Source organism: Castor canadensis, chromosome 18 (genome assembly GCF_047511655.1).
Source record: "Castor canadensis chromosome 18, mCasCan1.hap1v2, whole genome shotgun sequence".
Lineage (NCBI taxonomy): Eukaryota > Metazoa > Chordata > Mammalia > Rodentia > Castoridae > Castor > Castor canadensis.
Window position 1 is genome coordinate 40,747,073 of NC_133403.1, and position 27,817 is coordinate 40,774,889.

The 27,817-nt window shown below is 40.2% G+C and overlaps 1 protein-coding gene and 2 non-coding genes across 4 annotated transcripts; 1 reads left to right on the forward strand and 2 right to left on the reverse strand.

Annotated features, from left to right (window-relative positions):
- Positions 1 to 1,642: 1,642 nt before the first annotated feature.
- Positions 1,643 to 26,897, reverse strand: Zcchc8 (zinc finger CCHC-type containing 8). 2 transcript variants are annotated; one of them, XM_074061140.1, is made up of 14 exons: positions 26,563 to 26,897; positions 25,414 to 25,454; positions 22,058 to 22,132; positions 20,513 to 20,618; positions 20,053 to 20,130; positions 16,611 to 16,714; positions 16,429 to 16,494; positions 15,806 to 15,866; positions 15,245 to 15,387; positions 14,809 to 14,951; positions 9,616 to 9,737; positions 7,543 to 7,629; positions 6,760 to 6,877; positions 1,646 to 5,497 (listed from the first exon to the last, which is right to left on the reverse strand). In XM_074061140.1, the coding sequence occupies exons 1-14, from the start codon at positions 26,761 to 26,763 to the stop codon at positions 4,743 to 4,745; spliced, it is 2,100 nt and encodes a 699-aa protein (XP_073917241.1). In that variant the 5' UTR covers positions 26,764 to 26,897; the 3' UTR covers positions 1,646 to 4,742. The 2 variants fall into 2 exon arrangements, with proteins under 2 accessions (XP_073917242.1, XP_073917241.1); XM_074061141.1 differs by lacking the exons at positions 16,429 to 16,494; positions 16,611 to 16,714; positions 20,513 to 20,618; ... (1 more) ...; positions 25,414 to 25,454; positions 26,563 to 26,897 and having other exon boundaries at positions 1,643 to 5,497.
- Positions 12,817 to 12,943, forward strand: LOC141419100 (small nucleolar RNA SNORA30/SNORA37 family). Its single transcript, XR_012443764.1, has one exon. It is a non-coding gene; the product is annotated as a small nucleolar RNA SNORA30/SNORA37 family (small nucleolar RNA).
- LOC141419098 (small nucleolar RNA SNORA9) lies at positions 21,521 to 21,653 on the reverse strand. The gene has a single exon (XR_012443762.1). It is a non-coding gene; the product is annotated as a small nucleolar RNA SNORA9 (small nucleolar RNA).
- Positions 26,898 to 27,817: the final 920 nt, after the last annotated feature.

The following is a 27,817-nucleotide window of genomic DNA, read 5'->3' on the forward strand; positions in this document are numbered from 1 at the left end:
AAAAAATTGAAAACATAATTTTGCAACATATCCAACAAAAATATACTTGTAAAGAGTTGCAGTATGTCATTAAGTAACCCAGTAGAATAAGCAACGTTTATAAAAAGAGAATTCTTGGGCCTGGGTCATGGCTCAAGTGGTAGAGCACCTGCCTAACAAGCAGGTTCGAACTAGAGTTCAAACCCTAGTATTGTCAAGAAAAAAGGACATTTAAAAAAACAAAAAATGGCCAATAAACCTATAATATTCAATCTGATTTATAATCTAAAAATGCATCCTCTGAACATTCCCACAAATATTCAAAGGTGTACCTTAAAAAATTTACTGTTGCATTATCAGCAAAATATTGTAAATACTGTAAAACAATATTGAAAAAATGTAGTAGAATACTGTTCAGCCATTGAGAAGAATAATTAGATTGCAAATACTAACATAGAAAGTACAGTATTAAACTGGGCACCAGTGACTCACGCCTGTAATCCTAGCTGCTCAGGAGGCAACTATTGCAAATAGCTCGGAAAACCCTATCTTGAAAAACGCATCACAAAAAAAAGCTGGTGAAGTGGCTCAAGGTGAAGGCCCTGAGTTCAAAAAAAAAAAAAAAAAAGGGGGGAAGCAAACCTTTCAGCTTGATCTAATCTTACAGCTTCATTCTATTGCCCTTTTCCCATTTAGTGTTTTAGAAGACCAAAAGGAGTAGAAAAAAAATCCTGTGTTTAGACAGCTGTCACTCTCTCCCCACACTCCAATATAAACATTCTAGCTAGATTCCTGGTAATTTACAACGTGGCCCAACACCTCTTATTTACTAAGAATATAAAGTAGCTCTGTAATAAAGAACTATTTATAAATACTTCCCTTTAACAAAAGAATTTAATCTTAAACATTTTGAAGTCAATTTATATAATTAGTCAAATGACTATTATATTAGTCTATTAAATTAGAGGAACAAGAATTTTTCCTAAATCCTGAAAAAATCAAAACAAAAAACACAGGTATGTGAAAATATACAGGGCTTGCTGAAACTGAGTCATGCCTTCCAACCTACTTGGGCACTAAAAAACTGTGAGAATGGCCTTGTTGATTTTGCCTACTTGCTAGTAATCTGCAAACTGCAAGACCGAAACCTCAAATGATTCCAGCAGAACACTTGAGAAATAAAAAAATCAACTAGGAGCAAGTCTCTGGTCACTAGAAAGTATTCAGTTCTTTTATCCACTCGAGGAAATGCAGTGTTTTTGAAAAAGAAGAAATAAGTCTTTGTACTCTACTAGAAAGGGCAGTGCCTTCTTTCCACTTACCTACTGAAGATGACAAAGAGGTGGCCTTGTTGTAGCAACCTGTGCTACACTTGACATTCCTTTTAACCCGAGGCAGATTATAAACAGTTCTCCACATGCACCAGGTGCGTCCTGAAGTACAAGTGTTTGGTTATTACCTCACCTCCCCCACACCTGGAGACTGTCACGGCACTGACAAGCCCAACATTCTTCTCCTAATAATCAAATACAGCAAACAGAACGCATTTAAAAATTGAGCAACGGGCATCCTGTGCTTAGGCCCTTCCATTTATAAATTATCTTCTCAATTTGATAAAAAAATAAAAATCTCTTGGGGCCAGAAGAGGTGGTATACAGCTCTAATCCCAGCATTCAGGAGGTGAAGGCAGAAGGATTTCAAGTTCAAAGCCATGCCTACATGGAAAATTCTCAGAAAAAAAAAAAAATCTTGTGAAGTGCCAGTGGCTCACACCTGTAATCCAAAGTACTCTGGAGGCAGAGTTCAGGAGGATTGCAGTTCGAAACCAGCCCAGGCAAATAAGTCTTGAAACCCTTTCTCAAAAAACCAAGACTGTATGAGTGGTTCAAGTGGGAAAGTACCTGCCTAGTAAGTGTGAGGTCCTGAGTTCAAACCCCATACTGCCAAAAATAAGGTCTTTCGGTGGGGAGTGATTTCACATGGGTAATTTTTTTTTTTTTTTTGAATTGACTCCCACTATGTATCCCAGGCTGGCCTCAAACTTGCAATAGTCCTCTTCAGCCTCCTGAGTGGTGGGATTACAGGTGTCATGATGCCCAGCTAGCTCCCAATGGAAAATCTTGAGCAGATCCATTTTTCTACTAAATTCAAACCTCACAGCAAAGCAATCTAGAGTTCTTAGCATCAATGAACAAGTTTTTACCAGCCTACATTTCTCTAGGGCCCAGCTGTTATATTCACGCCATTTCCTGAACATTTTAGGATGAATTTTGTCTATGGGATCCTCCTACCCCTACTTTAGGAATTGCTCAAGTATTCTGTTTCCTGCAATCTTCAAATTCCTTCCAAATGAATATTAAACCAGTGCCCCTGGTAGTCTGCAGGCAGTCGTCCTCTCTAGATGATTCTCCACCCCCCCCATGACCATCTCTTTCCTCTCATTAAGGGTAAGTAGCCTACACTGGCCTTAAACTCTTGATCCTCCTGTCTCAGCCTCCTCAGATTACAGGTGTAGAACACCACACCCAGCTCATTAGGTCTTTTTATTACTCAAAGCACATAGAACACTTAACACAAGCATGCCCTCAAGAAGGAATTGAACAAATGAAATAGAAGCCTATTTTTTGAGAAACCAATGCCTTTATAGTAAATGTGAAATGACATAACATACAAAAATGCTTTAACCTGATTCTGGCATACCCCAGCACTCAAGTGCTCCATCACTTCATGCCCACCTCCTTTTGCTTATTTTTCAGATAGGGTCTCATGCTTTTGCCCGGGGCCTCAGACTGATCCTCGTACCCTTAGTAGCTGGGATTACAGATGTGAACCACCATGCCTGGTTTGTTTTGAGATAAATCTGGCTAATTTTTTGCTCAGGGTGGTCTGGAACTGTGATCCTAACTCTGCCATCAAAGTAGCTGGGATTACAGGAATGACCACTCCATCTGGTCCCAATGCAATAATTAAAAGGGGCAATTAAACAATTACTCCTATGATTTAGGGAATGGTCAAATCTTTAATTGAAGATTGCTTTTTTTTTTTTTTTTTTTTTTCTCAAGACAGTGTTCTGCTACATAGCCCAGGCTGGCTTTGAATTTGTGATTCTCCTGCCTAGGCCTCCCAAGTGCTGGGATTACAGGTGAACACCTGACTTGAAGACTGGCCTTTCAAGAAACACATCTTGCCAGGTGTGGGAGCCAATTCTGTAATCTCAGCACCTGGGAGGCTGGGCAGGTAAATCACAAGTTTGGGGCCAGCTGGGTTGTTGATAAGTCCCTTTCACCTGTCTATGCCTCCCTGACTTTATTTTCACATGGTGGTGTGAGCCCAATGGAAATCTGAGGAAGCTAGCAGAGTAAAAGTGCTGTGAACTCTGTGAAGGATCGCTTTTACTATGCATTTAAACTCAGAGGGAAAAAAAAGTTTTATTCTAGCACACGCTATGAGGGCCTTAAAATTAATTCATCCTTTAGTGTAATACTTCCTTCCCTTTATTATTTATAGAGAAGTAATTTTGATTACTCAAGTTCTCAAAAATGGAAAGTAAATACACAATGGTTCTACTTTGCTCCCTCTGCTGGCCTGGGAGCAGGCTAGCACTATCTGAGACTCCTAAATCAGTTATCTAAATGTTTACTTTGGTGGACTTGACCAAGTAGAAAGACATAGTAACATTCTGCATAAAGAAAAAAAAAACCACAGGTTAGCTCTATCTTAAACAGCTGACAATTGAAAGCAATTTGGCAATGTGGACTTTTATTTTTTAACTATTATCTGGTTCAAATCCAGAGTATTATTTTTGTACAAAGGCTAGCTGCCCTCCATTTTTTTCACAATAATTACTTTTAAAGCTAAAATCAGCTGAAAACACCCAAATTTGAAATTTCTTTCTTTTTGTTTTGTGGTACTGGAGTTTGAACTCAGGGTCTACACCTTAAGTCACTCCACCAAGGTGTGGAGTTTTTTCAAAATAGGGTCTCACAGAACTATTTGCCAGGGCTGGCTTCAAACTATGATCCTTTGATCTCTGCCTCCTGAGTAGCTAAGATTACAGGCGTGAGCCACTGGCACCTGGCTTGAAATTTCTTGTTTCCTTTGCTACCACTAATTTTTGCAATCACATAATTTTTTTTTCAAACTTAAAAGGTAATAATTTAACTGTACATCACTTTTTATATTCAAAGCCTTAGATTATATATATGAAAACTAATTTATTAAACCTCTGTACACAAAGGTGAACATACCTGTAGAGTAAGCTTATATGAAGAACGAAGTTACAAAAAAAGTAAAAGTGTTATTAATTAAAATTGGCATGTGTAAATCTTACAAAAATACCCCAAGTGGGATAGGGCTGCTCATCCCTGATTTTGCTCATTTGGTTGTCGGAGATGAAATACGAATTTAAAATGGTTAGAATTTTTTCTTTTAAAAAGTGACATATTAAACTTATATACAGAATAATTAGCAAAATGTAGAAAGGGAAAACAATGTACAAAAGACAGATAAAAAACATCACTCTTTACAGACATTCACAATCCAAAAGTAGTATAAACCTTAACAAACCTTCTCTAAATCAGCTCATCTACACCCGCTCAGGTCTGTGTCGGTGAGAATAAAATGCAGCATTCATTAAAACAGGCTTGACTTGAGACCACACGGGAGAGCCAGGTAGGAAAACAATTTTATCTGTCTACTTAGTACTGATTAACAGAACACAAAGTTATAGACCATTAAATAGCTCTCAGTGTTATGTCAAGCAGCTATTCGGAAGCCTTTTTGTTTCTCTGCTGATTTCGGGGAGAGTTCTTTAACAAGCTTCTTATTCTGATGTACATTCCAGTGGATTCTGCCATGTTCTCAAACTCAAATGGTGTTATTCCAGTTGCAAACTTGCTCACATCAGGTATGAGACTGTGAGCTTTAGTGGCTGCTGAAGGACGAGTGTCTCCAGAAGGGAGCGTCTGGCTGCCTCCATTCCTGATGTCACAGTCTGACACTCCTTTGCCATTATTGTGAAGGGCACCATCAGGGTCCACCTCTGCAGATTCTTCCTCCTCCTTCTGACCAAGCAGTGTGGCCTCAGGAGCTGGGCTCGAGGGATGGCCAACTTCGGCTGTCTGTGTACATATGTCTGGCACCATGGGCTCATCTAGTATCAGTTTCTCAGATGCTTTTCCCTCTGTGAAAGGGAGGTCGAGCTCATTGGGACAAGGTGATGAGGCAACTGAGTTTCCAGTTAAAGGTGTGTCCACAGGAACGTCAGAATCACTGTTGGCACTCTCAGCCTGCTCGAGTGCTGCCCAGATCCGCCTCTGTTGCTCTTCAAGTTCCTCCAGTGTCAGGGCGTCCTCGTCCATGGCTGCGGATGCAGGCCGGGTCTGAGGTGAGTCACTGGGAGTCAGTGGTGGAGTGCCCTTGGGGAGTGGAGGGGTGAAGAGAGGAGGAGTGCCAGGAGGCAATGGTGGTTGAAAGTGAAAAGCTTCACTGCTCTGAGAACCATGCGGCATCTCTGCATCTGCAACAAGAGTTAAAAAACAGTTTTACAAAATCTGGCTTTACAAAAATTTATTTTCTAGACTCAGGATTATCCAGAGATTCAATGACCAAAAACAACTGGTTTTGAAAAGGGGAAAAGTGTGTGTTCTCAAATGCCATGACCGTGACCTCCCGTCCTCCATCCACCTAAGAACATCTTGTGCAAGGAGAGCTGAAGGGTCTTCTGGTGCTCAGAACTTGAACGAAATCCTCTGAGCAAGCTGTTCCCACACCATGTGCACGGTTTCAGATGGCGGCAACATGAACATGGAGCTGGGGAGTGGTTTCAAGGGAGGGTGCTATCACTGAAGGTAGGGTTCCTGGCAGGCACACTAGGAACTTTGGAAGAGCAGGTGGGCCACTGAGTGGGGAAGGCTGAAGGACAGGACGTGAGGATGGAGTAGGAAGACCCCTGAGGTCTTTCCCATTTCTGTATCTCTATTCTAGACTGCTTGCTCACCTGTCTAACCTTACTGTTATCACCACTTATGTGTCCTGTCCGGCAGACACAAGCTGTCTATAACGAAGTTTTGAACTCTGGACTTTTATCCTATCTGCTAACAGCGCCACTACTGCTTGAATGCATCTCCCAGATGGAAGCCTCCCTTTTACTGGAGAGTCCTCTCTTTCCTTGCCCCACCTCCAGGCCCTGAGCTGTCTGGGGTCTACTTTCATGTACACTGCCACAGGCACCACCTAATTTCAGGCCCATTACCACTTGCCAAGAATACTGGAGTCATCCTTTCTTCTGGATGGTCTTCCTTGTACGTGTCCTCCTAACTAGCCAGATTCATCTTTCTAAAACACCAATCTGGCCCTATCAACCTTCCCATGTCAACTAACAGTTTTTCTGCTTCCACCCAATGACCTCTCACACCCTGGCAGTCATGCTGTTGTTGGTGCATTTTCCACCATCTCAAATGCCTGCTCTGACCCTGCTGTCTTCCCTGGAAAATACCTGAATTCATCCCTCAAAATATACCTCAAGCCAGGCATGGCAGGCCACACCTGTGATCTTAGCTACTCGGCAGGGGGACTGCAAGTTTGAGAATAGTCCAGGCAAAATCAGTGAATCCTAGCTCAAAAACAAAATATAAAAATGACAAGGGCTGAGGATAAGACTCAAGAAGTAGAGCACTGCCCTACCTGGTCTCTAAGAATAGGGAGCTTTATCCTTATTGACTTAGCGTACAGATTCCTCCTGCTTTCTCAACGAAAGCAAAGCCACATAACAGGACCTACCAGAGTCAAGATCCATGTCAGCAGGGGAGGCTGCCGAGCTGCTGGCCTTCCTTTGCTTCTTTGGACTACTGGGGCTGGACTGAGATGAAGGCCGTTTACTGCTAGACTTTATGCTTGCCTAAAGGAGTAACCAAATCAAACGCAAGTTACACGGAACAAACAGAATTCAACTCCAACCTGCACTTAACTGAAATATGATATAACTGGCCTAGCATGCAGGAAGCCCTGGGCTTAATCCTCAGTACCATAAAAAAAGTTAAATATGATGTAGAAGACCAGTCTAGAGCCATGTCAGGGTAACTGGTGAATTCAGCTCCTATTTGTCTTTTGATTCACCAGGTAACAGTGTCTTAGACACAAAGCAAGAAAGAGCAGTAATCCAGGCACTGGTGGCTCACACCTGCAATCCTAGCTACTCAGGAGGCAAAGGTCAAGGGGGTCAAGGTTTGAATCCAGCAGGGGCAAATAGTTCAAGAGACCCTATCTTGTTCCTTCATAAAAAAAATAGAGCTGGTAGAGGGGCTCAAGCTGAAGGCCATGGGTTCAAGCCCAGGTACTGCCAAAAAAAAAAAAAACATAGCTAACACAAAAACGGGCTGGTGGAGTGGCTCAAGTGGTAGAGCACCTGCCTAGCAAGTAAGAGGCTCCAAGTTCAAACCCCAGTACCACCAAAAACAATAAATAAATAAATAAAAATAAGGGTAGTAAGATGCTAATGAGTTGTAAAATCTCACAGCTATCTGCCATAAACATGTATAAATCACACCCTCAAAATCTACTTACTGACTGGAAGTTAGAAGAAAGGTAATTGGCAAACACATCCTTCTGCTGACATGCCTGCATAGGTATGGAACCAAACATCCTCCATTCCTGACAACGGAAAGATAAATGTGTATTGGGAAAATAACACCTTTCGAGATTTTTCTCAAGAGAGATGGGGTGGGAATCTCAAACTACATTTTTGCTTCTTACATGACTTTTCCTGTAGTGGAAAATAACTAGTGTTGAAGGAAAAATAATGAAGAAAAAACTCTGCTTGCAAAATGATGAGGACTGAATACTGAAAAACTACTTGATGAAAATCACTTGGCCCAAAAAGGTTCTGTCTGTTGTGGGAAGTTGTAGGACTGATGTGGCCTCCCATGGGCCTCCCAGGTGCTTATCTGTCTTTCACCATGCACTGTTCTAACGAACTGCTCATTGCTCACTTCTCCTAATGTAATACCAAATTTCTGGTCCTCCGTCCTTTCCCTTTCTCAATGGAGTAGAGTGCTATCTTTAAGGTTCAACAATGCTTGTTTCTTGCTCATCTCCAATAGCGCACTGATCACTGGTTGTACATTGCCTTCTGTGAATTCATCACTTAATTTATCTGTTCACTAGACTCTTCAGCTCAAATCTATGGCTTCATTCCTACTGCTCAGTTCGTAAGGACACTAGCAACGCAGCTTTTATGAAAACAACAATAATGTAGTTAACTGTTCAATCTGGAAACTTTAAGTAAGATGAAAGTTGCACTGGGTGCCTGTGGCTTATGCCTGTAATCCTAGGTACTTGGGAGGCTGAGATCAGGAAGATAGAAGTTCGAGGCCAGCCTAGGCAAACAGTTTGAGACCCCTATCTCCAAAATAACCAGAGCAAAATAGACTTGAGATGTGGCTCAAGTAGTAGAGAGTTGCTTTGCAAGTACGAAACTCTGAGTTCAAAATCCAGTGCCAGCTGGGCGCTAGTGGCTCACACCTATAATTCCAGCTACCCAGGAGGCAGAGATCAGGAGGATCATGGTTCAAACCCAGTCTGGGCAAATAGTTTGCTAGACCCTACCCTGAAAAAAATCCATCACAAAAAAAGGGTTGGCAGAGTGGCTCAAGTGGTAAGAGTGCCTGCCTAGCAAGTATGAGGCCCTGAGTATGAGCCCCAGTGCTGCCAAAAAAACCAACCAAACAAAAACAAAAAAACCCAAAACCAGTGCCAAAAACAAAAAGCAAAAGTAGTATAAGACTTAGGTCTATGCCAGATGTTGGCAAATAATTCTCAAGACCCTATCTCGAAAAAACCCAGTACAAAAAACAGCTGGTGGAGTGGTTCAAGGTTCAAACCCCAGTATCACAAAACAAAAAACAAAACAAACAACAACAACAAAAAAACTTAGGTCTATTACAGACAGAAATTTATTCTCAAGGACATGTAAATTTATAATATTGCATCAGACTCATCCCATATTAAAAATAAAATTATAACCTGGGAGTGGTGGCTCATGCCTATCATCTCAGCACTCATGAGGCTGTAGGATTGTGAGTTTGAGGCCAGTCTGTGCTGCAGAGTGAATCTGAGGTTAGGCTGGGCTACACAGCACAATCATGCCTCAAAGATCAAAACAAAATTAAAAACAACCAGCCAACAAACAACCCACCCTTCCCCCCAAAAAAGAAAAAACTTCCAGGTTTAGATTTACAGAACCTAACCAATCTATTTCAGCCCCTTTGCTTAGGCATTAACTCAGGAAAAAAATGCTTATGAGGAATATGATATTTCACTTAGGATTCCAGTCCAGAGCTGGAGGAGGATAAAGTGGTGAATCCCTTGCCTAGGAACCACAAGGCCCTGAGGTCAAACTGCAGAGTCTTGTCAGTAAGAGGGAAGTGAGGGCTGGGATGCAGCTCAGCGGTAGAACCCTGGGTTCAATCTCCAGCATTGCCATAACAACAAAAGGAAATTAAAAAGTTAAACATGCAACAAATTTACTTTCTTATGGAACAGTAACTGCTGTATAAGTTAATATTTTAAATAATGTAATACCCTCACATTGCAGGAAAAAACAAAAACAGAAACATAAGCAACAAAAAATATACTCACATCTGGAATTCCTCTGGGAGTAGATATATTAAAACCTGGATAGTTTACCAATTTTGAGAGATCGTAAGTGACACTTTTATTCTGTTGTACTTCTCCAGCTTCTGTTTCTCCATCAGCATCATCTATTAGAGAAGGTCAAAAGTGTTAACACACCAGATGCTAATGTATGTCCCTCCCATATCAGATGCATAGCCAGAAAGAGCTTGTATTTAGGGTTGGCAGTGGTAGAGCACCTGCCTGATAAGCCCAAGGCCCTGAGTTCAAACCCCAGTATACCGAAGGAGAAAAAAAAAGGTACTTATGTTCATGGTAACAGAAGTAGTCTGGAAATGACTTTAATTAAATTTTTTTGTGAGCCATTATAATTTTTAATATACGTGGAGATATTTCTGGGGTAAAAAATATTTAAAATTTTGGAACTTGGTTCTTCTATGGATTGCTCAAGAGTCTACTCTGTAGCGATCTTATGATTTACCCACTGCCCTCGTACAGTACTCTTATTTCATTTAACAAACATTTATGTGGTGCTCACTGTGTGCCAGATAGCATTTTTTTCCAGATATTTTTCTTTTTTTGTGTATAGTACTAGGGATTTAACCTAAGAGCTCCCCTTTGTTAGGCAAGTGCTCTATCACTGAGCAAAAACTCTAGTTCTTTAAAAAAATTTTTTTTTTTGGTGAGACTGGGGTTCAAATTCAGAGCTTCACAAGCAGGTGCTCTGCCTTTTGAGCTATACCTCCAGTCCATCTTGCTCTGGTTATTTTTGGAGATGGGGTCTCATCTCCAGGATGAGACACTATTTGCCCAGGATGGCCTCGAACCTCAATCCTCCCACTCAGTCTCCCAAGTAGCTAGGATAACAAGTGTGAACCACTGGTGCCTGGCTTTTTGGGGTTTTTAATTATTATTTTTACTTTGAGGCAGGGTCTCACTAAGTTGCTCCAGCTTGACTCAAACTGGCAATCCTCCAGCCTCAGGCTCCCAAGTAGCTGGGATTACACAAGTGAGCCACCACACCCAACTAGACAGTGTTTTTATCTTTTTTTTTTTTTTTTGGCAGTACTGAGGTTTGAACTCAGGGCTTTACACTTATAAGGTAAGTGCTCAACCTCCAGCCTGAGACTGGGATTTGAACTCAGGGCTTTATGCTTGCAAAGTAGGTGCTTTACTGCTTGAGCCATGTCTCCATTACATTTTGCTCTGTTTATTTTGGAGAAGGGGTCTTGCAAACTATTTGCCTGGGCTGGTTTCAAACATCGATCCTCCCAAATCTCAGATTCCCAAATTGCTAGGATTACACTTGTGAACCACTGGTTCTTGGCTGCTTTAATCTTTTTTTTTTTTTGTGGTGCTGGGATTTAAACTTAGGGTCTACAACTTAAGCCTCTCTGCCAGCCCCTTTTTTGTGTTGGGTGTTTTCAAGATAGTGTCTTGTGAACTATTTGCCCAGGCTGGCTTTGAACCAAGATGTTCCTGATCTCTGCCTCCTGAGTAGTTAGAATTACAGGTATAGTCACCAGTGCCCAGCTGCTTTAATCTTCTTAATGACACTAAGAATAACATACACCTTTAAAGATGAGAGTAGTTTTTGAAGGATATTTGGGAACTACTTTATCTAATTTTGAAAACAACTAAATAAAACTAGTATTTATTTTGCATCTCCAAAAATGTCTTTATACTAAGGGTACTAAGTAATCCCTTCCTCTTCCTCTCTCCTTCTCTCTTGCTCTGTGTGTGTGTGTGTGGTGCTGGGGACCAAAACCAGCCCTTGTACATGTCAGGCAAGTGCTCTACCACTGAGCTACATCCCCAGCCTGGAATTTTCTCTTCATATAAGTATTCTAATTAATAATCCCAGAGGTAATGTTAAGAGAGAACCCTGTATTAATTACAGATACAAACAGAAATCACTAATGGCTGATTCCTTGACAAGTCACAGGCAATAAATAAAGAGAGAGAGGAACATACTAAGTAACACCATGGAGCTGCATGAACAAAATCTCAAGAACTCTATAGGACAAAGTTCAGTTTTGCTAAAAATAAGAAAAGGGAAACTGTAGACAGATTAAAAGAGACTTCAGGGAGTATCGATTTCAGGGACTGTATTCTTTTAAGTACAGACTCTATTCATCACTGGCAAAGTAGCTAAAGTAGTAGAGGGCTTGCCTAGTAAGGCTAAATTCAACAGCCTCTTCCAGTATCATCAAAAAGAGAAAAAAACGCTATTGAAACAAACAAAAATACAAAACAAAAGCAAAAACAGGGCTGTGGATATAGCTCAGTGGTAGACCATGCACTTAGCATGGCAAGGCCCTGTGTTTGAGCCCCAGACTGCAAAACAAAAACAGGATGAAAAATTAACAGAGATGGAATCAATAACAGGAGTATGTCCAGGTGTCAGTGGCTCATGCCTGTAATCCTAAGTACTCAGAAATCAGGAGGATCGAGGTTCAAAGCTAGCCTGGGCAAATAGTTTGAGACCCTATCTTGAAAATATCCAACACAAAACAGGGCTGGTGGAGTGACTCAAGTGGTAAAGTGCCTACCTAGTGCTCTGAGTGTAAGGTTCTGAGTTCAAGCCCCAGTACTGCCAAAAAAAAAAGGAGTGGAATGAGCTACAGAAAATGGTTAAGAACAACAACTTGAATATTAGCATGACTCAAGGGTATACTACATGATCATGCCAAATATTTCTTTGGCACTATTGGGAAGGAGTGAGATTGGTGGTTTTATTAAAAAAAAAAAATTACCTAAGAAACACATAGAAACATTTTCATTAAAAGACATTTAGAGCTGCATCGACAGTCAGGAGGTGGAGGCAGGAGGATCCAGAGTTCAAGGCCAGCCTGGGCTACACAGTGAGTTCAAGGCCAGCGTGGGCTATGCAGCAAGTTCAAGGCCAGCCTGGGTAACATAGTGAAATCCTGTCTCAAAAAAAAAACAAAACAGAAAAAAACAAAACAAAAAGACATTTAGAACATTAGAATTAAAATTAAAGTCTTTAGCCTAATCCTCTTTCCCGTCCCAGGAGTAACCATTGCTGAATTTGCTTTATATTAAGACAGTTTTTAATTAAAAATTTTAAAAAATCATGTACCACAGCCAGGCACGGTGCTACGTGCCAGGGGTATACTGGTGAGTAAAATAGGCATGCTTTTAGCAGTTATAAAGCTTATGAGTTAATCAGAAAAACAGAATACTCTAGCACTTTAACAGGTCCTCCCCTAGCAGTGGCCCTAGTATTTGGTAGCTGGTGCTGAGAGAAAACTCTGACTGCATTCTTGCCTTGGAACTGTACCAGTGGCAGCTGTCACTCAGTGGAAGAGAAGAAAAAAAAAAAAGAGACAATACTCAAGTAAAATAAATACATAATACAAAATCAATGCAGCTGGGTGTGGTGGTTCACCCCTGTAATGCCAGCTATGTGGGAGGTCTTTGTGGGAAGTTCTCTGGCAAAAAAGTTAGTGAGGCCTTATCTCAAAAAACAATCCGGGGGGGTGGGTAGGTGGAGTGGCTCAAGTGGTAAAGTGCCTGCCTAGCAAGTGCTAGGTCCTGAGTTCAAGCCCCAGTACCACCAAAAAGGGAAAAAAAAATGTATACAAATTGTGACAGGCTATGAAGGGTTAGGTTGACAAGGGAAGAGACACATTTAAATAAGGTGTCCAGGGAAGCAAGTGCAAGTTAAACCCTGGAATTTTTTGTTTGTTTGTTTTTTGATAGAACTAGGGTATGGACTCAGGGCTTTGCACTTGCAAAGCAAGGACTCTACCACTTGAGCCACACCTCCAGTACATTTTGCTCCGGTTATTTTGGAGATGGGGTCTCCAAACTATTTGTTCGGGCTGACCTTGAACATTGATCCATCCTATTTCAGCCTCCCAAGTAGCTAAGTCAGGCATGAGCCACTAGGGCCTGCCAATCCTAGAGTCTTGATGGTTCCTGATTAAGACCTTTCAAAAATACTTTTTATACACCTAAGTCCTCAGAGAAAACAGATCATTATTCAGTCATGTGGCCTTTTCATTAGTGTACTTTATCCAGAAGCTTGCTTTTTATAACTCAGTAGTGCACAAAGATTTTTGCCATGTTGACTCATCTAGACTTACCCCACTGTTAAGTGTTACAGGCGTTCCACAGCCAAGACCTATGAGTTTACTTAGTCATTCCATTGAGGGCCTTAATGTTACTTGAAAATTTTCACTATCAAATGCAATGCCCTAACAACTCCCTGTACACACAATTTCCTCCTGCACCTGTGTGAGTCTCTTTCTAGGATGAATAGCTAGGATAGGAAAAAAAAAAAAAAAATATATATATATATATATATATATTTACATATTTATATATTTATATACCGTCAAGAGCTTCTGAGGACTACTAAAGAGTTCATACTCTAGCCCAGATGTTCACTGAGCAAGTCTAGACAACCTTTTTTTTTTTTTTGGCGGGCGGCACTGGTGTTTAAACTCAGGGCCTCACACTTGCTAGGGAGGCGTTCTTAACTGCTTGGGCCACTCTACCAGTCCTATACAACTATTTAATATATGTTCACACACACACAGCTCTTTTTTAAGATAATAGCCCAGGCTAGCCACAAATTAGCAATTCTCCTGCCTCAGCCTCCCCAGAGCTGGGATTATAGGCACTGTGTTGGGCTTACCCACCTGATGATTCTATGAATGCACTGAAGCTTTAGTTCCTTCCATGTAAAACAAAGCAAATGATCACCACTTTTTTTTAGGTGGTATTGGGATCTCAACTGAGGGCCCTATGCTTCTTCCTAAGCAAGTGCTCTATCATTTAAGCCACACCTCAGCTCATCATATTTTTAGCTAATGTAGGACACGTTAAGTAAGCCAGCTATTCTTATCACATTTTGTTGCGATTCTTTTCTTCTCTTAAAAGAGAAAAAAACGTGTGGGTGCAGGAGTTCACACTTGTAATCCCAGCTATTCAGGACGTGGATTGTGAGAATCATAGTTTAAGGTCAGTCTGGGCAAAAAATAAGACAAAACTTAGCAAGACTTCATCTCAATCAATAAGCCAGGAATGGGGGAAAGACAGCGCTGATGGACTGGCTCAAGTGGTAGAGCGCCTGCCTAGCAAGCACAAGGTTCTGAGTTTAAACCCCAATACAGTAAAAAACAACAAAAGTAACACTTAAACTGACTCATCTAACCTAGCATATGATACCTTTTCCATCATAGAGGGCAAGCCCCGAATTCTCCAATTCAGCCTCCTTGAGCCACCCTGGTGGGTATCCCAGCTGGCGCATCCGGTAGATGAAAGGGGGAAGACTCTTGTCTGTCACACCAAGTGCGTCTTGAAGTTCCTCACTAAATGAAAATGAGAAAGGGAAAAATGCTTGATTCTTGTTCATATGAAAGCATATAATGTGGTATTTTAAACATTTTTGTGTTGTACTACATAGCATATAGTATGGAGCCTACCAAACCCATAGTAAAGATTCCAGTAACTGTTGTTTGAATGAACTGATGTATGTTACAGAGGCTGTGGTAGGGCATACCTACATCCTAATAATCACCCTGAAAAGACACTTGTAATCCTAGCTACTTGGGAGGTCTCAGGAAGGTAAAAATGACATCCTAGGCAGAAATGACAGCAGTACCTAATAACTCCTGGTTTGAATCTTCCAAATCTTTCTTCTACTTCTTCTGCATGATATCGCTGTTGGAAATTCTGATTGTTTGCCTCTCCACAGGCATCCATATACTCTTTTCTCTTTTCACTTATCCGAGCAGCATTCCGGGGCTAAACCATATTTAAAAAGAATGGTATCAAGCAATTTAGAAAGATTTCAGAAATTAAATAATAGGTTTCTCAGGTAAAACAAACATTGTTTTAGCTTTAATGTACAAAACAAACATAAAAGAGGGTGGATATTTTTGAAAAGTAAGCAAGAAGAAGCAGTCACCTTAATTTCTGATTAACTCAGTGCTGTCATGACTACATTTTTAGAATAAACTTTAAAAATTAACACTCTCATGTTTCATTCATCTCAAATACAGGCTACTATAATTTTTTTCTTAAGAAATCTAATGTGTTAAAATACTTCCAGTTAAAGTGCAACATGAAAATCACACAGAAAACAGTGCCATAAATGTGTAAAATACATCAACAAGCTCTTGTTCAAAGCTGAAAGACATTGTTTTATGTGAGAGAAATTTACCATTGGGCACTCTTTCATTTGATGTTCTTCAGACCCACAATTGAAACAGTGAGGCCTTGGCCTATTCAGGAAAACAAATAAAACAGACAAAAAAAAACCACAAAATTTTCATAATGTAGATGAAAGCATAAGAGCAAATCAATAAAATTCTAAATGACGGCCAAGTTTCAGAGACAAGAAAGCAAGTGGATCGCAGATCACTATTATCTGTAATACAGTACACTGATGTCTTCTGACTCAGTTTTTTAAACAAACAACAACACTACCCAGTGTTTTAACCAAGAACCATTCTGTTTCTAACTGATCTATTACCCCTTGTCAGTTTTCTCAGTGGTTAATAACAGAAGAATCTAAGCAAACAGAAGGCAGATGGTTGGTTACAAGACAGTGATCAAATCCACAGCAATTATCACTTTTTTCCACCCTCCCAGGCCCATTAGGCGTGAACCAATGAATTCCAAGAAATGGATGATCAGTTTAAATATGTAATAGGTTTAGATAGGAGAATTCTAGTTCAGTCTGCAATTTACGTTACATTAAACCAGCAATAGAGAATATTAACTTTTCAAGCTAAACAGGTTGATGCTTTTGGTATTGAAAAAACAAAAACTCCCCACACAAACCTTTTTGCCTTTACTTGTATTTCTTGCCCTTCTAGAGAAACAATGTGGCTGAAGACTTGCTGGTACCTTTAGTGAATTTGATTAAGGAATAGTTATCATAGTCTGCAAAATTTGGAAAACTTTTTAAAAGGTGAACTTAGTGGCAGGATGAATAAAAGGTCTTCATTCACTATGTAGGATACTTGGGTATTTCCCATCCTTCCGTAAGCTGAGGGTTTTCATTTAGTAGCGGTTGCCCCAATTTATCAAGGCAAAAATTAGTAAAATACAGGACACTTCCTACAACCTGCAGAAAACAAGTCAAAAAATATTGCTATTTAAGCAGAAAAAAGACATTAAATATCTTAAGATTATGATTACCTATTTTAACAATTTATTTTGGATGAAGTTATTAATAACTCCCTAGATAAAATAACCAGATTTTTATGTGTAAGTATAAACTACACCTGAATTTTTCCTCTGTATCGGATCTCTACTATCAACTGCACTCTCTCAAACAAAATCTAAAAACTCTGATGTCACCTATCATTATAATACCCCATTTCTTGGTGGCAAGACCATCAGACCCTTAGTTACTGATTCCATTTCCTTTGTTCCCATCCATTTTTTCTTTTCCAAGCTTTGAAACTTGTAAATTTCATTAGGCAAGTTGAAAAAAAAGTACAATGAATACTCATGGACTCTTCACCTAGATTCAACAATGGGTAATAGCTGTGCATTTTTCTATGCATGTGTCTTTACACACACACACTCTTACTCAGCCATCTGAAAGTTAGTTGTAGATAGGACACTTCATCCTCAAACGCTTCAGAACAAAACTTGTAGGACTAAGAACATTCTCCTACAAACCACAAATCCTACTGAAGAAAATTATTAACTCACTGGTATCATCTATATCCAATCCATATTCAGTTCTCCCCAACAGTCCCCAAGATGCCTAAAGATATTTTTTCAAGACAGTATTTGATTGAGGCTCACATGTTGGATTTAGATGTTGTATCTTTTTAGTCTTTTTTATCTTTTTAATGACACTACCAGGGCTGGTGGAGTGGCTCAAGTAGTGGAGCACCTGATTTGCAAGCAGGAGGCTCTGAGTTCAAACTCCAGTACTCCCTACGCGCCCCCACCAAAAAAAAAAAAGAAAAGAAAAAAACAGCATAACAACACTGCCATTCTCTCTAGAATATTTCCCAGTAGGGCTCCATTCCTATCACTGCACCAAGCTACTTGACAAAGGAATTCTGCAAGGCCCTCCCTGCAGCTGAATTCAATGGGTAGCTCTAAGTCTTCATTTCACTCAACCTATCAGCAACAGAGGCAGCTGATTCTTCCTTTTTCCCAGAAGCAGCTTCCGGGATACCATTCTCTTAGTTCTCTTCCTTCTGCTGACCAAGCCTCAGTGTTCCTTGCAGAGTCCCTCTCATCTCTCCATCTTCTATACTGGAGTGTGCAGGGCTCAGTCCTTAGCTGTCTTCTCTACTCTCACTCCCTAGGTGACCAATTCAGACCCAAGGTAGGAAATATAATTTATTTGCTGACAATCCCCACAGGAAAATTCTGAGCCCATCTAAACACCAATCTTGAATACTGAAGAGGCAACTTGACTCCTCTCCCTGGACATGTAAGAGGCATCTCAAACACACCTATTTAAAATCAGATGGGATTCCCAGCCCCTTCCAAACCTGCTGCTTCTCCACACGTCATCATAGAAAAGGCAATGACCTTTTCCAGCTCCTTAGGCCAAAGACCTGAGTCATTCTGACTACTTTTTTTTTTTTTTTGCAGTACCAGAGTTTAAACTCAGGGCCTTCACACTTGCCAGCTCTACCACTTGAGGCACTCCGCCATCACTATGACTATGCTCTTGCCCTCAGTTTATTAACTCTACTACTTTCCATGTTCATCTACATTTATTCTAACCACACTTCATTAGCCTCTCACCCTGGTCTCAGCCATCGTTTTCTCTTGTCTGAGATTAACACAATAACTTCACTGTTTCCAGCCTCTACACACACACACCCTACCGACTACTTTCCACAAAGATTCCAGATCTTCATTTCAAGACATAGCTTGTCACATTTCTACTTAAAAACACTCAAATGGCTTCTCATCTTACCCAGAATGAAATCCAAAGTCTTTACTATGGCCTAGAAGGCAACATAAAGATTTGGATCATTTGATCTTGAGCCCAAAGGCCTGGTTTCAAACCCTGCTTTGCCATTTGCCCACTGACAAGTCACTTAACTTTTTCTTTGGGTTCTCCCTCCCCTCAGTAAAATGGGAGTAATAATAGTTGTACCATTATGAGTAGTTATCTGTATGGAGCTCCTAATTAGATAGCAGCACTTGGTACACAGTAAGCAATGTGAATGTGGCTTCTGCCTCTGGGCTCCACTTCCATTTCTCACTGTCTGAAGTACTCTCTACTGCAGCATGCTCACTACCCAATTCATCTGGCTCTTGGCTCAGAGAAGTTGTGCCAGACGCTCACCTCACTACACAAACCACCTATCCCATAGTTATTCTCTCACTCCTTACCCTGCTTTATTTTTCTTGAGAGCACTGCCTTCTCCCACTAGAATGTAATTCAATGAGAGCTGGGACTCTGCCCTTGTTTTTCATAGCTGTGTCCTGGAACCTAGAACAGTCCTTGGTACAAAGTGGCATTTAGTAAATATTTATTAGTATTTGTTACAGAACTAAATTCATAAATACACAAAACTCTCAATTTCTAGGCAACTATCACTTTCAATCCAAGAACCTTAAAGTTGGAAAAGAGATAAAAATTTATGTAATTCAGTTCAGAAATCCTTCTTCAGTGTCCTGATGCCATTCTAACCTTTGACTCTAGTAACACGGAATTCACTTGCCTCACACATGGTAGGCAAACGCTTTGCCACTGAGCTACAACCTCCAGCCTAGTTCTCTAGATGATGAGCTGAAATGTATCTCCTTGTACTCAATTCAATCACTGATCCTAATTCTACCAGGTGGCACTACAACAGGGTGATCTGTAACAGCTTCTGTCCTGTTTACAGAGATGTGACTTTCCCTGTAAAGTTTTTTAGTAAGGTTTGTGGCTCTTCATCACTCCAGCAACCCCATGTCTTTAAAATTGTGGTTTATCGGTTTATTCCATAAACATGAAAACCAGTTTTCTTTAAGTGGAATCCAGGACTATATTGCTTTTTTAAAAAACTGTAAGTTACAGGATCACAACACTACATCGTATTGATACTACTAAATGTTGTATAGGTTCTGAAAAACCTAAGCACTGAGTTCATCAACATTTTATATTTCAAATTTGCCACTTGTTATGTTAGATATCTCTTGCAGTTTCATTCATCTGTAAGTTCAACAGGTATGTTTTCTGTATCTTTATTTTATTTATTTATTTTCTTGGCGATACTGGGGTTTGAACTCAGGGCTTCATGCTTGCTAGGCAGGCGCTCTACCACTTGAGCCTCTCCACCAGCCCTCTGTGTCTTTATTCTTGAAGACAAACAGAAAGAGGCTGGTTAGGACAAAAACAAACTCTTGTAAAGGTCGCCTACTGTGCCCCAGGTCACACTGCAATGCTATCACATGCAGCCCAGGTGATAAAAGGATAGTGGCCAAACTTACACTGAAAGCTTCCTTGTTGTTTTTAATAGCACAGGATTCTTCTACTTTATGGTCCTCTTCTAACACAATACTGGATGGCTAAGACAAAGAAAACAAACGTTACAAAGGTTAACCAATAATAAACTTTTAAACTTTAAACCTCAGAAATGAGAAAATCAGAATGCGTCCCTTTTATTTTCTGATATACATCATCAAGGTACATAAAATTTTGGATCTGTCATTGTCCTGGTTAGAAGGAATTTAGAAAGTGAGATAGGAATTTCTCCTTTTTCTTTTTTTTTTGACGGGCTAAAGAAAACCAGGTGCTGCACTGCTCAGACTTCAGAGGAAGCCACTGGAAGGATGGGAGATGTCAGACAATCTTGACAATAGTTTTGATTTTGGTTCAAGGATCCTGTAGCCTAATAACTGGCAGTGAAAAACATAATCTACTAATCTGAAAGTCTCTTAAATTTGATACCTGGGGTGAAAGATTAAAGGAAGTCTTTTCCGAATCATTTTTCTGTTGTTCCTCAAATCTTTTTGCTAAATTTGATACAAATTCCTCTATTTCTTGATGATACTGCCTGTATAATAGGACAAAATAAGACAAAATGGTCAGAACTCAAACAGAAAACACTTAATAGACTTATGTTTTATGCATTACCCTGTCTCAAATTTGTTATTTTGTTTTTCAAAAGTTCATCAAATCATTGACTCTTTGTAACACTCAGGAACTTAGTCCTTAGGAAAAACATATTGTTGCAAAGTTAACAAAATGATTATGATAACCTAACACAGTTTTTGGTACAGAACAGTTGCCAAACAGTTACACAAAGAATAAGCTGATTTTACTTAGAAATTCTATGTACTTAACTTTTTAACAGATACTACATTTAAAGGGGTCAAAATCCAGAAGTAAAAAGGTTATATAATTAAAAGCTCCCTTCCTACTGTCTCCTTGTCACCAATTTCTGCAACACAAAGTTAATCAATGCATTCAGTTCTTCCAAACCCTCCTCCCTGGCTTTTTTTTGTTTATATAAGAAAATATCCATTTAATAAGAAACGGAAAGGGAAAAAAAAAAACAAAACAGTAATGCAAGAAAAAAAAATACTACAGTATACTTTCTCTAGACCTCCAGGTCAAGAACCAGCATACGGATCAAATATTCTGTAGTGTTCCCTTCAGGAGGTGTTAAAGAAGCCCACACTTTGTTACAGTGCAATTAGGTGGCCACAAATTCTCCAACTCAGCTTCCTTTTCAGAGACTTGATGAGAACAGGTTCTTTCTAGCTCTGACGTTCAGAGTTTCTACAGGCAAAATGACAGGAGAATGGCGCAAACACCAGACTGTTTCTACTCTGAAAGGGTAACAGTGACTGTTGTGCCCAGCATCCTGTGCACAGGATGCACTTACCCATTCAGCTTCCCCCCTTGATAATCAGAGGTGTCCTTGATGATTAAATGATTTGGTAGGGAAAAAGCAACTGTGTAAAATGTCTACGACCATGCTCTGAAGAAGACAGACAGCAAGGCCTCAAACCATTTCAGAACACTCTTGCAAGCACTGCAGGAATGCACTGAGTCAACTAAACTCAGGCATGCTGGAGGCTTGCTATTAAAAAAAAGTAATTATGGGGGGCTTCAAAGGCAGCCAACATGGAAAAACTCAGTTATCCAATTCTGGGAGACAAGTGACTAGTATCATCACTACTATCATGGTGATACCAGTGATTTTTATTAGAAGCTGTTTATTGGGCACTGATTACTATTAGTACACTGCTTCCCAGTGAAGAAACATAACAACAGAAAGGCTCTGTGGCCTGCCCAGGTTCACAGATGTAGGAGTCCAGATTCAAATTCTGGTTTGTATGACTTCCACACCCTTCCTCTTAATCATCATCTCACATACTTGAATTCCAGAAGAGAGATGATATAAATTCAAAGGGAAACAGTATATTTATAGAAGACAATGTTTTGCAAACACATTAATTCATATTTAGGAAAGGGGAAATTACTTACTTTGAAATAGTATTGTTCATAAACAGAATCTGCAATAAAGGTCCATCTAACTTAGTATTGTTCACCAGTATTCCACTAAAACAGAAGTTAAAACATATTCTTAAAAGACAGTAAACCACAGGTACATGTAAGTATGTAACTTTTATATAATTCTTTTTTTTTTTTTTTAAAGACAGGGTCTCCTACGTAGCCCAGACTAACCTCAAATTTGAAATCCTCTTGCCTTAGCCTCCAGAGTGCTAGGATTATAGAGGTGAGCAATCATACCCAGATAGCTCTTATAATTGTTAAATACTAAAGATCACATATTTTATAAATAAGTCCAAGAGGGCTTGATGGAGTGCTTGCCTGCCACACATGAGGACTGGGTTCTATCCCCAGCATGACGAAAATAAACCAAAATCAAAACCCAACTCCAATTTTCTCAAGAAAAATCTAAGTTTTCACCATTCTACCTCCTTTAATGGATTCAACAAAGGTATCTTACATAACATTTTACAAATTGTTTCACCAAAAATTAAGAACGACAGTTCTTAATTTAATCTTATCAGTTTTCAACCAAAACGTTTCTCTACCTACTGGCTAATTTCTTTACAAATCAGGGAGGCAAGAGACAGAATAAGCCAAAAGGTTACAAGGACGTATTTCCCAAAGAATCTGTGTGAATTTGGCTTGAAAGTACAGAGGAAAATAAAGCACTTCATAAATAAATGGGTAGATTATTAGAGGGCAAAATGACACATTGCATTAACCATCTCAAATTCAAGATTCTAAAGAAGATGTAGAACCCTACTATGCCTGGATTTGATTTTGAAATACAAAAAAAACAGAATGCAGCCTCGAAGCCTGCAATAACCTGGGACCAGCTGAATCTAATTCTCCTCTTCTCTGCCTCACAGTCTTCTACCTGTACAACATGTAAAATAAGTCACTATTTTGAACTGCTCCCATCAAGCAGAAATAAAACTTGAATATGAAAAAGTTCAGACTTGTTTCAATTTCAAACTTCAGTTTTAAAATACAATGTTTTTAAAAGCCATGTGCAACTGTATTGTCCTTGATCAGAGTGCAATTTGAGAAATCAGGTTTAACACACTCAGGCAGAGAAATGTGATAACCGTCTGGGTTGGTGACATTACCAAGGCAACCATGCCAGTTAACAGGTGTAATAATGGTGTACTGATCATGCATGAAAAAGTCTTTATATTTTAAAAGACATGCTGAAATATTTAGGGCAAAATGTATTCATGGGACTGAGAAGGCAAGACAGCAAAAATACTACTTATTAAATCTACGGGGTGAAAACTTGGGGATTAATCATACTATTAGTTGCACTTTTTGTATGTTTGAACATTTCCTAATAAAAGTTAAAAAAAAAAGCCCCAACTGCTTATTGATTTAAAAAGAGGAGAAACTTCTAATTCTGACAGCTATAAAAGTAAGGGTTAAGTTGGGTGCTGGCGGCTCCGATCCATAATCCTAACCAGAGCAAAATGAACTGGAGGTGTACTCAAGCAGTAGAGCGCCTATTTTGCAAGCACAAAGCTCTGAGTTCAAACTCCAATCTCACCAGGAAAAAAAAAAAAAGAAAAAGTACTAAACCAAGAAACTTCGGGGTACAAATTTCACCTAAATAAGTTTGGTTTTCTGCAGAATGCTTTATCATTCTGATAATGTGGAGGGCACTACTTCTAAAAATTAGTAATTTATTCCTTCTCTTTTTTTGTTAGAACTGGGGTTTGATTGCCTTTTTTTTTTTGCCCCACTGGTGTTTGAACTCAGGGTTTCATGCTTGCTAGAGAGGTGCTCTTATCATTTGAACCACTCCCCTACACCTTTTAGCTTTAGTTATTTTGGGGATAGAGTCTTGCATTTTTGACCAGGAAAGGGAGATCCTTCCATTTATGCTTCTGGAGTAGCTGGGATTTCAGTGTGCCCCCCAAGCTCAGATGTTAGTTGGGGGGGGGAGGTCTTGCTAACTTTTTGTGCAGGCTAGTCTTGAACCTCCATCTTTTCCAACCTCTGCCTTCTGAGTAGTTGAGATTATAGGTGTGAGCCACATGCTCATTTATTTTTCATATTGGTGTGTCCTTTTTTTTGGATGCATCCTATTTATTTTTTATTTATTTTCTTTTTTGTTTCTCTCTTTTTTTGTGATGTATCCTTCTTACAAACTAGCAAAAACCTATCTACTTACCTGTAATCATTTGAACTCAGGTGATTATCATATCCCCCACCCTTTTTTTTTTTTTTTTTCTGGCTGTACTGAGGTTTGAACCCAGGGCCTACACCTCGTGAACTGTTTGTCTCGGCTGGTTTTGAACCATGATCCTCCTGTTCTCTGCCTCCTGAGTAGCTAGGATTAAGCTGGTATATGGCTTATCACACTTTTTGAGAGATAAATACTTAATGTTCCAATGATCAACTTCATTAGAAAAATGTTTATGTAAATTGACTATCTTTAATATATGAAAATTATAATTGTTATGAGGAATCTCAATTATATTTAATACATTCAACATCTACCCACAAATGGGGTGATAGTCACCTGAGTCCCCATAATAAATTTGTACTTTAACAAGAATTTAATTTAGCAAGCTGTTAAATTTATATTAAGAGATAGCAGCCTTTCTCCAATATATCTCCACCCAGCACAATAATGTAAAAAACTCTAGGGGAAAAAAAAAGAAAAAGATAGCAGCCTTCATTCTACCTGTGAAAACCAGACACCTGAATACAAATCTATCTTGCATTACTTCTATGCAGGAACACTATTTTTTCTTTTTCTTTTTTTTTGTGGTACTGGGGTTTGAATTCAAGGCCTACACCTACAGCCACCCCACCAGACATTTTTTGTGATGGGTTTTTTCGAGATAGGGTCTCATGAACTATTTGCCTGGACTGGCTTCAAACCACAATCCTCCTGATCTCTGCCTCCTGAGTAGCTAGGATTACAGGCATGACACACCAGTGCCTGGAGCATGAACACATTTTAATTGTGTAAATAAATCTTCAGCTAGAGTAATATTTTAAGTTATTCTTATTTCTCAGAAATGTTCACTGACTAGGAATAGCTGGGTTACCAGTTTGCCCCTTCTGAACAATGAGTCAAAATGTTCTGGACTGTGGTTCTTAAAAGTGACCCAGTAAATCAGCCTGAAAGTTAAATGCACTTACGAGAGTTCAGATTTTATACCCACAAGCCAAGAATAATGGACAGTTACTCTGATGTCTTCATAATAAGCTGAACCAATGACAATGATAGCAAAGTCCTACATCCCACAAAGAAATTGATTAACTGTTAGTAACTGGATAGACAACAAGGGACACCTTGGTGTAATTTCAAGCTCTCTTACCTGGGTCGAGTCAGAACGCTCAATTTTCTTTTAAGTTCTTGATGTTATTACTTGTTAAGGAATAGTACCCTTCATTAAACAGAAGCATGCAGATCATAAAATCCATCAACTGCAGCCCTCGCTTTTATCAGAGAGTTAGAAATGTAAAAGACCCACAAATATATTGAGGATGGTACACTCACTGAACACCTGTTTTGTTGTAAGGCAAGGCATTGGCCCCCAAAACCAAAATATAGCCTTCATCCTTTTGAACATACATTCTAAGACATGATCCTGAAGTTCAAGAGAGTCTAACAGGCCAAACCAAAACGTTACTCCAACAACGGTGACACAAGAGTAAGCCAATTAGGGAGATTTTCCACGTGACGGCATCATAGTTTGCTAGAAAGCAAAAGCAGTATCTACTAAACTGTCAACGATCGAAGACTCTAGAATGGAATCCATGGATGTTTGCTGTACAATACTTTTAACTTTCCTGTATTTTGAAACTTTTTCAAAATAAAATGTCGAGAAAGTAGCACAATAAAAAAAATTCAGACTTCTCTAACAGAATGGAAGATGGAAAAAAATTAGACTTCAAAAACTTTAAACACTGACGTAACAACCACTCTCGGGGTTCTTTATACATTTTAAAAGGAAAGTTATCTGAACCGAAACTACGAGTCTGTGTAGATTTAAAAACCCTTCGAATTGTAAATAAACAGACTAGAAAATCGCAAAATCTTGCACCTAAAGCCAAGTGGAAACTTACTTGGCGCGATTTTCAAGCTAGATCAAGGTGGAAGAACTCAAATCAATCCCCAATCTGAACCACGCAATCAGCCATTTCCCTTCACTCGCCCCGACTCCTCAGGACCCGGCCCTGCATCCTCGGATCCCCCCAAACCTGAAACCTGTCACGACAATGACAAGAGAGGGAGCCCAGTGGGGACTCCAAGGTAGCAGTGAGCAGTCCAAAGGCACCCTAAAAACCGGCGGGAGTTCGGGATCCCCAGGGGGAAGAGGTTTGCACGGAGCCCGCGGCGCAGCCCGAACCCCGATTCCCGACCCGCCGCCCGGGAATCCACTCGGAATTCCGGCCTCGTGGAATTTCCGCCGCGCCCGCCCGCGGACCCCACGCCGGTGACGGGCCCAGCGAGCCGGAAGGATATTCTCGGCGCGGAGATGCTCGATGGTTTCCTCGCACTGCCGAAGCCGCTCCCGCAGCTCCGCGTCGCCAACCCCGTTCGCCTTCTCCTCGCCGCTGTCCTCGTCCTTGAAGCGGGTGTGGACGGGCTTCAGAGTCGACTCCTCTTGGGGGTCAAACGCCTCGAACAGCTCTAGGTCGCCAAAATCCACCTCCGCCGCCATTTTGGGTTGTAGGAAAGATTTGGGAAGAGGCGGAGCCGGCCGCCGGGGGAACGGGGGCGAAGGTTGTAGGGCGGTACCTCTCACCCTGTAGGGTTTTCTCCCACGTAGGCCGCCAAAGTCGTTCTAAGGGCGGGGTTGACCCCTCCGAGAGACTACAAGTCCCAGAATGCAACGGCGCCCCTCACACCCACTTCCGAGGTTGGACTGGAGCATGGCATGCTGGGACGTGTGGTTTCTAAGCGACTGTTAACTCATTGTTTGCATTGCGTCCTGGGATAGATCCTCTTCGAAGTGTATAGAAAACCTTCCAGGATTAGACCGCGTTAAAACATTATGAATTGTCCCTGTTGGTCATCTAAGTCTGAATAATCGGAGCGAGCGCAACGCATGGCTTATGATTCTGTTGTGTGTGTAAATAGTAAGAAAAAAAGGAACTCTAGTTTCACCACAGACTACCTTTGTGATCTTAGACAAGCCACTTAGTTTATACATAGATAGGACTGGATAGGATCCTTTCTCCATTCCCAACGTTGTCATTTAAACGTTTTAAACAGGTGGTGTATTTGTAACCAGCAAATTTCCATTTTGGTAAGATGGTCTTGATTGAAGGGTAGAGAACAGATTGTAGATGGAGCAAGAAGGAAATTGAGTCATGTAGATAGACTGATCCCCAGCATTGAAAGGGTTGTGTGTATGTGTGTAAGCTTGGTGTAAAGTAGTGGCAATAGTGGTGACGATATTTAGGACTATCGAGATACTTCTTGGTACTACTTAGAAGTTGAGGGCATTTAAAAGATAAAATTAAGTCAGGCCTCATTAAGGGTCAGACAAGGATAACAAAAGAAAGGCAGTATATTTGCCAGGATTCTGACTTAAATTGACTGAATATCATTTGAGATAGGTACCTGTGGATATAAGCCAGTGTGGGAGCAGAATATTGTGTTTGGTTCCTTGGGGGTAATTTTATCCCCCAAAATTGTTGACACATTTTGGTCATGATTGGTATATTGACTAAATGATTGAAGGATCCAGTGGAAATGTGTATTAGGCAGCT

Coding starts and splice junctions, on each gene's coding strand:
- Zcchc8 (XM_074061140.1), bottom strand. CDS start 26,763: ATGGCGGCGGAGGTGGATTTTGGCGACCTAGAGCTGTTCGAGGCGTTT. Junction 16,715..20,052: donor ACAACAAGGAAGCTTTCAGT/GTAAGTTTGGCC, acceptor TGTTTTCTGCAG/GTTGTAGGAAGTGTCCTGTA. Junction 14,952..15,244: donor TTCAAACCAGGAGTTATTAG/GTACTGCTGTCA, acceptor ATTTTCATTTAG/TGAGGAACTTCAAGACGCAC.